This window comes from Corvus hawaiiensis, chromosome 2 (genome assembly GCF_020740725.1).
Source record: "Corvus hawaiiensis isolate bCorHaw1 chromosome 2, bCorHaw1.pri.cur, whole genome shotgun sequence".
In the NCBI taxonomy this organism is placed as follows: domain Eukaryota; kingdom Metazoa; phylum Chordata; class Aves; order Passeriformes; family Corvidae; genus Corvus; species Corvus hawaiiensis.
Window position 1 is genome coordinate 32,341,038 of NC_063214.1, and position 10,494 is coordinate 32,351,531.

Here is a 10,494-nt window from a genome sequence, read left to right on the forward strand (position 1 = left end):
TGGCAGTTGATAGCCCTGAGGCTGTGGTCCTCATCTTAGAGGTGTTAAGCCTATGCTCAGTGAATGTCCCTAGCCCTGAGTTGTTACTTTATCTTATCTTCATCAGAGAGCAGTGTCATGCCTCAGTCGGAGTGTGGTAGTCTTCTCTTCAGGTTTTGTAATACAGTTTTAAAAGTCGTTTAAGAAAATGTTTAAGTCATAAAATATGTATTTCAGTCTCTGACACCTCCCAGCTTGGTGGCATCAATGAACTCGATGAGGAGACTCTCTAGCCCTCCATCTGAGTCTCTGATTAATGGAACACTGTAACCTGTTGGAAATCTCTATTAGCTGCAGTTCTTGCTAACATAACCTCTAATTGTTATCATGTATTTGGTAAAGATAAGCTGTCCGTGGATCACAGGGTGGAAGGCAGGTGGATCCTGCCCCAGAGGCCACTGTAGAAGGAGGTATTACTGATCCACATAACACTTAACCTGAGTAAGCACAGGCTTTGGCTCTGCTGTAAATACTCCTTGGCCACAGAACAACCACAGACAAGTCGTTGTAACAGAGGAGCATGTGGGCAGCTCCCACACACTACTGGCTACTTCAGCACCTGCCTGGCCTTGCCTTTACCTACAGGTGCACCAAGAACTTCCCACACAAGCATTCTTTCTGTTTGGCAGTGAGAATCATGAGCAGGCTTGACTGGAGTTAAGTAAGAGGAAGGCAGTGGAGTGCAGATTGAAGACAAAAAGAACAAGGTAGGAAGGAAAGGGAGGCAGAGAGGAGAAGAAGGGTTGGCAGAAGTTAAATGTATTGCAAGTAAGAGTTAAACCAAGAGTAACAAAAAGGGAGGCGTGGAGTGGCAAGGAGAGAAGGCAGGACAAATAAACTCTCAGCATGTGAGAAGAGGAAAAAGGGAAGGCTGGGAAGCAGAGGAGCTAATGAGTGAGAAGAGATCACCCTGCCTCCTGCAGCACCCATGAGGTGGAAAGCAGGTCCTGTTTGTGCAGGGAGAAGTTTGTGCTCAGCTCCATCAGCAGCTTCACCACTGTGTTCACTCTCAGCACAGAAATATGTGCCAGAGTGATTGAGAAAGGCATGGTCTATCGAGAGGGTGATACTGTCTCCTTTTATATTGCTGCTCTTGAAATGGTTCTCAAACTCCTTCTCCACAGCTGCATTGCCACCTTCGAATGCAGAAACCACCTGCGTCAGACTGGAATTCTTCTCTGAAGGCAGCATGTACCAGTACATAGCTGAGCTGGAGGATTTCTTCTTGGAACATTCCACTTTCACGGACTGGCCTTCTTTTATCACCATGTCTGGAGACTGTTCCAGGGCTAACACTGGAAAGAAAAAGAAGGAGCAGTGAGGAGAAGGAAAAAATAGGAAAATTTTTAACTAGGCACCGTGGGTTGGGAGGGCAAGGGTGAGAAGTAATAGGGCAGGCAAGGGAGCAGATCAAGGCATGGGACAGATCTCCAGATCAGCAAGTGAATTTCCATTCTCTCTTCAGTAGGCAAGATGCATTCCTGGGCAGTTTGTGTGCAAAACCAGGAATAATCTATGGGCTGCACAAAGACAGACAAATAGACAGCCATTGCAGAAGATTCAGGGATTCCTGCCCACCACATTCTTTGCTTATCCTCAGCACAGGGAGCTCTGCAGAATGAAGCACTGCCAGCAACTGGCTACACAGCTGGGAGAGCAGCAGTGGGATGGATGGATGGAGGTGCTCAGGGCTGAGTTGAGTTCACTTACCCAGAGGGGCCAGCATGGCCACAAAGAAACAGCAGGGAACCATGGGGGAAAAGCCCCTACCCTCTCAGCAACCTGCCCCTTGCAGCTGCCCAAAGATATGTGAAGAGGGAGCAGTGAGTGAGGGTGAGACACCTTGGGGTGGGGCCGGCCAAGAAATGCGAGCAGGCATTGGCTGGCTGGGAACCCTGGGGAATGACCCAAACTGTGGCAGGAAAGCAGAAACCCTGCAGAGATGCAGCAGGTGGAAGGGGCAGGCAGGGCATGGGTGGGGAGGGAAGGGAGGGAGGGGTTGTATGGGCAGAACTGTGCTGAGGTTGCATGGGAGGTTGAGTGCGTGCAAGGCCGAGGAAGGCTGGCCGCTGCCCTCCTGCTTCTGAAGTCCTTGGGAGATGGAGGAATGAGGGATAAAGGCCACATAGGGCTCCCTTGAATTTTCCCATGCGCTTTCCCTGTCTTCCCCAGACGTGGCTGGTTCAGTTCCTGCCTGGCCATCCCACTTTGCACCCAGCTGTGTGATGGCTCTTTTTCTCTATGCAGCACTGTGGGCACAGCAAATAACATCAGTGAGAGAGAGGCAGGAACCCAAAGACACCACAGCAGCCCAAGCACTCGGACTTGGGCTAGCTCTCATGGGCGTTGCTGTGAGAGCCGTAGGAGAGGGAGGTAAATACCTGTGAAGAGCCGAGGGACAGTCAATGCCCTGGCATGGGAAGAGAGAAAGGATCGAGTGTGGCCCACAGGGACAGCCGAGTGGGTGACAGGGTGCTCAGGATCGGTGTCAGAGTGGCCTCTCCTTGCTGGCTGGAAATAGGCAGAGTTCCCCCAGAGATGGCTTCTCCCTGGCACCTGGGGCCTAGCTGGGGAGCCCAGGCTGTGGCAGACTGGTGCTGCCTGTGGCACAAGGGCTTCCAGAGGTTTGGCTTCGGGAACACACTGCATTTGGCAAATCCAGGCCACTGAGAGCATCAGTGTCATTGCCCCCTCTGCCCTGTGAAGTGACCTGTCCAAGGAGATTTGCTTTCCTGGCACGACTGAGCTTGTCCTCCAGCGGGGTGTGGAGGCTGCCGCTGGGATTCAGCCAGTGGGAGCACTGGGGTCTAGAAAGGAGCTGCACAGTGCAAGTTCATTCACTCGTGCTCTGCCAGTGACACCTCTCTGCTGCTCTGCTCCCAGGCTGAGGTGACCCAGGCCACTGCATCCTCTCCACTGCGCCCTCAGGTGTTTCTGCTCTGAAGAACATCCACGTGGCCTCTCCTGCGTGGGACAACCTCTGCATAGGATAGCTGGGGAACCCGATGAGCACAGGGATCAACATTTGGGACAGTGGGAAGGGTGACAGGAACACAGGGACCGAGTGACAGGCCATTCTCCTAAGATCTGTTAGCATCACATTTCCCTCAACCTTCTCCTTCCTGTGCCTGGAGCTCTGCCTGACAATAGGCAAGGAGAAACAAGGGGAAATTGGCAAGGATCCCTGCTGGAACTTCTGCCCCAGAACTCTGGGAAGGACCAGGCTAGTGGGGTGTCAGCCAACTCAGTGTTCCTCTGAAGGAGAAATTCAGTGGAAGTCCTGAGGAAAACCCGATGCAGGTGCTAAACAGGAGACACGATCAGCCGATGGAGACTGTGTTACAGTGCTGTGGTCTGAATTCACCATGAGAATAATGTTGATAACAGAGTTTTAGTTGTAGTTAAGCACTGCTTTCCCCAAATCGAGGACCTTGCAGTGTCTCATGCTCTGCCAGAGAGCAGGTGCACAAGCAGCTGGAAGGGGGCATTTCCAGGACAGCTGACCCAAACTGGCCAAAAGGATATTTCCTCCCCTGCAACATGATGCTCAGGATGGAAACTGAGGGGAGCTGGCCAGGGGCTCCCTATCACTGCTCGGGGACAGGCTGGGCCCCGTGTCAGTGGGTGGTGAGTGACAGTATTGTGCATCACGTGGATTTTGATGAGTTTTATTTCTCTCTCTTTCCCTTTTTATTTACTCCTATTCTTGCTCTGTTTGTATCTCAACCCATAAGTTTTACCCTTTCTCCCATCCCAGCAGGAGAAGGGGGTGGTGAGTGAGAGTCTGTAACACCGAGTGGCTGACTGGGCTTAACCCACTACAACTTGAGCAGCAGACAGCACCTCCCTGTCCCCACAGCGATGGGCTGAGCTGCAGCACCTCTGACCAAGCCTGTGCCTCACACTCCAGTAAGGAATTTCCAGCTTCTGTTCTTGACAGATTATGAAAATTTCCGTGAGCATCAGTTTCCCCTGGGCCCTTGCACTCTGTTTTGTGCTGGAGATAAAGAGGAATAAGCAAGTCAAGGCAGCCCTTGTGTCTTGCAGCAAGCAGCAGGGGATGTAGTGGATGGGCCAGACAAGATGCTGGCAAACACCAACGACCCCTGCTGAAGAGTTCACTCAGACTTCTTCCTCCCAGTCCTTGCCCTGGTCACCAGGGACATTCCATGGCCAACTTGGGCTGTCCCTCCAGTGCACAGGGACAGCTCTCAAACATCAGAGTCTTCAGATGCCAGGGTAGTGGTGTGACTTGGGGTCCCTGCTGCACAGCAGTGTGCCCATTGCCTGGAGACCAGTGGGGCCAAGGACCAGTTGGCCTTGTCCTTCCTGCTGGTGGAGAAGGAAGGCGCTGTGCAAAGCATTCCACATGGTGCTTCTGCATGAGCTGAGGTAGCAGACTGAAAGGAAGGAGAGATGGATGAAAATGAAGGAAATAAGAAGGCGTCAGAGGATGGTCAGGGGGGAGAGAGTTTTTCTCTGTGAATGGCAGAGAAATGAGATGAGACAGTGAGGACAAGAAGAAAGGAGAGTCAAAAGGTGATTCCCACATGGGAGAGAATAGAGAAGCTGCTAGAGACCATGAAGAAGACAGACAGATGCACAGACAGAAAGACAGACAAGCATAACCTCGTCTCTCCTGGAGAGCTGGAGGGCAAGTGAAGAAAATGGCGTTCGGTCAAACACAGGGCTCAGTGTGTGCTGGTGGCAGATCCCTGTTTGCCTGGAAAGGTTTGTGCTGTGCTGCACCAGCCTTTGAGTCACTGTGGATCTTGTTCAGCACAGAAATATGTGCCCGAGTCATTGAGTAGGGCATGATCTATCTTCACAGATAAACGGTTGTTCCGAGTCCCATTACTCTGGAAGCGATTTCTGAATTCCTTCTCAATATCTGCTTTGCCACCTTCCACTGAGTATACAACCAACTGCATGCTGGCATCCTTCTCCATGGGCAACTTGTACCAGTACATGTTTACGAAAGTTTTCCCTGATGCAGAACATTCCAGAATCACAGGGTCTCCCTCCCGGACAACTCTATCTGATGATTGCTGAAGGGCCCAGCCTGGAAAGACAGGAGAAGAAATGTGGGAAGTGAAATACATTGAAGAGGACAAAAATACACATCCTTGCAGTGTGTCATGGGATGGAATGCCACCAGGATACCAGAAAGCTGTGGGACAGTGCCCTGTTTCTGCAAAAAAGACACATGGGATGAAAAAGCCCCAAACAAACCAGTTTTAAATACAATGGTAAATCTGCTTTGAGAAAGAATGACTTTGGTACTTTCAGGTGAAGTATTGAAATGGGACAGGAAAAAAGAAATTTGTAGCTGTGCAGAGTTTCCTGATTCAATAGGTGGTGGAAAAGCTCCCTTGGTTCATTGCCCATCCTCCCCCTGGACGCCTTGGGGAAGGGGCACTGGGGGCACAGGTGAGGAGGCAGCAGCAGCTCCAGTGCAGCTGTTGAAGGGGAAGGGAAGCCCACTTACCCACAGGCAGCAGGATGGCCACAAGGAACCGGGGGAAATCCATAGAGAAAGGCCACCTCCTTCCAGCAACCTGGGCCTGGTGACAGCACAGACACGGAGATGTGCAAAGAGGAGAGGAGGAGAGGAAGAGATGCGTCTCTCAGTGGGTGGGCAGGGGAGGGAGAGGGAGTCTGAAATGTGACAAGGCAGTTGGCTGTCTGGGAGCGGTGGGGAATGACACCTGCAGGCAGCCATGAGGTGCATGTGCTCTGCTCCTCTGGCTTCCTGCTGGCTGTGAGCGTGGGTGTGCACGAGCAGGTGGGAGTTCAGTAGGTGGGAGTGTTCAGTGCTCTCAGGGAGCATGATGGGGCTGTGTGGCAGCCTGAACGTGTGCACAGGAATGCACAGAATGGCAGAAAAGGATGGGAAGAGAAGGAGATCCCAGGAATGCGTGTTCGTGTCTGTGTCCCCCAGTTTGTGTCCTCTGCAGCCACCCTCACACTCACAGATTCCCAGCCCTGCAAGCTGCCAGGTGGAATCCCCGCTCGTCCCAGTCAGAGCTGAGATGTTGTCCAGGTATGGGAAAAGCTAGTGACCTGTCAACCTGGTGTCTCCTGTAGCAAGACAGAGAATAGTTCTGTAACTCCTCCAGCTCCAAAGGGGGGTCTCAAGGAGAGAAAAGGCTGGTTGTGGCTCTGCACTGGGACTGCCCCTTCAGAGGCTGCACCTCAGAGAGATTTCTGAAGAGAAGGGGGTGCCCTATAGGATATGCTGCTACAGACTGCCCTTCTCCATGCCAGGGAAGAACTGATACTCTCCTTGTCTCTTTGTTGCAGCACTTTGCAAAAGAGCAACAGGACACAAATGGACTGAGCTGGAGAAAAGAATGTGTTCTTCTCTGCACACAGCCTTGTTCAGCAGCCCAAGGCAGTGGGAAATCAGTGTAGGCAGGAAGAGACACTCGTAGTTTGTGTGCACTGAGTTTGGGTACAGAGGTCTGACAGAGACCCAGCCCATCCGTGCTGTGCTGTGTGCCCAGCAGTGAAGGTTCCTCTCTGCCCATATCTCCAAGCTTTCGAGGTCCCTCTGAAGGGCTGCACAGCCCTCTGGAGTATCAGCCACTCCTCCCAGCTTGGTGGCATCAATGAACTCGATGAGGAGACTCTCTAGCCCTCCATCTGAGTCTCTGATTAATGGAACACTGTAACCTGTTGGAAATCTCTATTAGCTGCAGTTCTTGCTAACATAACCTCTAATTGTTATCATGTATTTGGTAAAGATAAGCTGTCCGTGGATCACAGGGTGGAAGGCAGGTGGATCCTGCCCCAGAGGCCACTGTAGAAGGAGGTATTACTGATCCACATAACACTTAACCTGAGTAAGCACAGGCTTTGGCTCTGCTGTAAATACTCCTTGGCCACAGAACAACCACAGACAAGTCATTGTAACAGAGGAGCATGTGGGCAGCTCCCACACACTACTGGCTACTTCAGCACCTGCCTGGCCTTGCCTTTACCTACAGGTGCACCAAGAACTTCCCACACAAGCATTCTTTCTGTTTGGCAGTGAGAATCATGAGCAGGCTTGACTGGAGTTAAGTAAGAGGAAGGCAGTGGAGTGCAGATTGAAGACAGAAAGAACAAGGTGGGGAAGGAAAGGGAGGCAGAGAGGAGAAGAAGGGTTGGCAGATGTTAGGTGTATTGCAAGTAAGAGTTAAACCAAGAGTAACAAAAAGGGAGGCGTGGAGTGGCAAGGAGAGAAGGCAGGACAAATAAACTCTCAGCATGTGAGAAGAGGAAAAAGGGAAGGCTGGGAAGCAGAGGAGCTAATGAGTGAGAAGAGATCACCCTGCCTCCCGCAGAACCCATGAGGTGGAAAGCAGGTCCTGTTTGTGCAGGGAGAAGTTTGTGCTCAGCTCCCTCAGCAGCCTCACCACTGTGTTCACTCTCAGCACAGAAATATGTGCCAGAGTGATTGAGAAAGGCATGGTCTATCGAGAGGGTGATACTGTCTCCTTTTATATTGCTGCTCTTGAAATGGTTCTCAAACTCCTTCTCCACAGCTGCATTACTGCCTTGTATTGCAGAAGCCAGTAGGGTCAGACTGGAATTCTTCTCTGAAGGCAGCATGTACCAGTACATAACTGTGTTGGTGGATTTCTTTTTGGAACATTCCACTTTCACGGACTGGCCTTCTTTTATCACCATGTCTGGAGACTGTTCCAGGGCTAACACTGGAAAGGAAAAGAAGGAGCAGTGAGGAGAAGGAAAAAATGGGAACATTTTAACTAGGCACCGTGGGTTGGGAGGGAAAGGGTGAGATGAAATAGGGCAGGCAAGGGAGCAGTTCAAGGCATGGGACAGATCTCCAGATCAGCAAGTGAATTTCCATTCTCTCTTCAGTAGGCAAGATGCATTCCTGGACAGTTTGTGTCCAAAACCAGGAATAATCTATGGGCTGCACAAAGAAAGACAAATAGACAGCCATTGCAGAAGATTCAGGGATTCCTGCCCACCACATTCATTGCTTATCCTCAGCACAGGGAGCTCTGCAGAATGAAGCACTGCCAGCAACTGGCTACACAGCTGGGAGAGCAGCAATGGGATGGATGGATGGAGGTGCTCAGGGCTGAGTTGAGTTCACTTACCCAGAGGGGCCAGCATAGCCACAAAGAAACAGCAGGGAACCATGGGGGAAAAGCCCCTACCCTCTCAGCAACCTGCCCCTTGCAGCTGCCCAAAGATATGTGAAGAGGGAGCAGTGAGTGAGGGTGAGACACCTTGGGGTGGGGCCGGCCAAGAAATGCGAGCAGGCATTGGCTGGCTGGGAACCCTGGGGAATGACCCAAACTGTGGCAGGAAAGCAGAAACCCTGCAGAGATGCAGCAGGTGGAAGGGGCAGGCAGGGCATGGGTGGGGAGGGAAGGGAGGGAGGGGTTGTATGGGCAGAACTGTGCTGAGGTTGCATGGGAGGCTGAGTGCGTGCAAGGCCGAGGAAGGCTGGCCGCTGCCCTCCTGCTTCTGAAGTCCTTGGGAGATGGTGGAATGAGGGATAAAGGCCACATAGGGCTCCCTTGAATTTTCCCATGCGCTTTCCCTGTCTTCCCGAGACGTGGCTGGTTCAGTTCCTGCCTGACCACCCCACTTTGCACCCAGCTGTGTGATGGCTCTTTTTCTCTATGCAGCACTGTGGGCACAGCAAATAACATCAGTGAGAGAGAGGCAGGAACCCAAAGACACCACAGCAGCCCAAGCACTCGGACTTGGGCTGGCTCTCATGGGCGTTGCTGTGAGAGCCGTAGGAGAGGGAGGTAAATACCTGTGAAGAGCCGAGGGACAGTCAATGTCCTGGCATGGGAAGAGAGAAAGGATCGAGTGTGGCCCACAGGGACAGCCGAGTGGGTGACAGGGTGCTCAGGATCGGTGTCAGAGTGGCCTCTCCTTGCTGACTGGAAATAGGCAGAGTTCCCCCAGAGATGGCTTCTCCCTGGCACCTGGGGCCTAGCTGGGGAGCCCAGGCTGTGGCAGACTGGTGCTGCCTGTGGCACAAGGGCTTCCAGAGGTTTGGCTTCAGGAACACACTGCATTTGGCAAATCCAGGCCACTGAGAGCATCAGTGTCATTGCCCCCTCTGCCCTGTGAAGTGACCTGTCCAAGGAGATTTGCTTTCCTGGCACGACTGAGCTTGTCCTCCAGCGGGGTGTGGAGGCTGCCGCTGGGATTCAGCCAGTGGGAGCACTGGGGTCTAGAAAGGAGCTGCACAGTGCAAGTTCATTCACTCGTGCTCTGCCAGTGACACCTCTCTGCTGCTCTGCTCCCAGGCTGAGGTGACCCAGGCCACTGCATCCTCTCCACTGCGCCCTCAGGTGTTTCTGCTCTGAAGAACATCCACGTGGCCTCTCCTGCGTGGGACAACCTCTGCATAGGATAGCTGGGGAACCCGATGAGCACAGGGATCAACATTTGGGACAGTGGGAAGGGTGACAGGAACACAGGGACCGAGTGACAGGCCATTCTCCTAAGATCTGTTAGCATCACATTTCCCTCAACCTTCTCCTTCCTGTGCCTGGAGCTCTGCCTGACAATAGGCAAGGAGAAACAAGGGGAAATTGGCAAGGATCCCTGCTGGAACTTCTGCCCCAGAACTCTGGGAAGGACCAGGCTAGTGGGGTGTCAGCCAACTCAGTGTTCCTCTGAAGGAGAAATTCAGTGGAAGTCCTGAGGAAAACCCGATGCAGGTGCTAAACAGGAGACACGATCAGCCGATGGAGACTGTGTTACAGTGCTGTGGTCTGAATTCACCATGAGAATAATGTTGATAACAGAGTTTTAGTTGTAGTTAAGCACTGCTTTCCCCAAATCGAGGACCTTGCAGTGTCTCATGCTCTGCCAGAGAGCAGGTGCACAAGCAGCTGGAAGGGAGCATTTCCAGGACAGCTGACCCAAACTGGCCAAAAGGATATTTCCTCCCCTGCAACATGATGCTCAGGATGGAAACTGAGGGGAGCTGGCCAGGGGCTCCCTATCACTGCTCGGGGACAGGCTGGGCCCCGTGTCAGTGGGTGGTGAGTGACAGTATTGTGCATCACGTGGATTTTGATGAGTTTTATTTCTCTCTCTTTCCCTTTTTATTTACTCCTATTCTTGCTCTGTTTGTATCTCAACCCATAAGTTTTACCCTTTCTCCCATCCCAGCAGGAGAAGGGGGTGGTGAGTGAGAGTCTGTAACACCGAGTGGCTGACTGGGCTTAACCCACTACAACTTGAGCAGAAGACAGCACCTCCCTGTCCCCACAGCTATGGGCTGAGCTGCAGCACCTCTGACCAAGCCTGTGCCTCACATTCCAGTAAGGAATGTCCAGCTTCTGTTCTTGACGGATTATGAAAATTTCTGTGAGCATCAGATTCCCCTGGGCCCTTGCACTCTGTTTTGTGCTGGAGATAAAGAGGAATAAGCAAGGCAGGGCAGCCCTTGTGTCTTGCAGCAAG

The 10,494-nt window shown here is 52.3% G+C and overlaps 1 gene segment (V, D, J or C); it reads right to left on the reverse strand.

Annotated features, from left to right (window-relative positions):
* Positions 1-4,703: 4,703 nt before the first annotated feature.
* On the reverse strand, positions 4,704-5,738 carry LOC125321719. The segment is given in 2 exon segments: positions 4,704-5,101; positions 5,528-5,738. Coding segments are annotated over 2 exon segments (345 nt in total).
* Between the last annotated feature and the right edge of the window lie 4,756 nt (positions 5,739-10,494).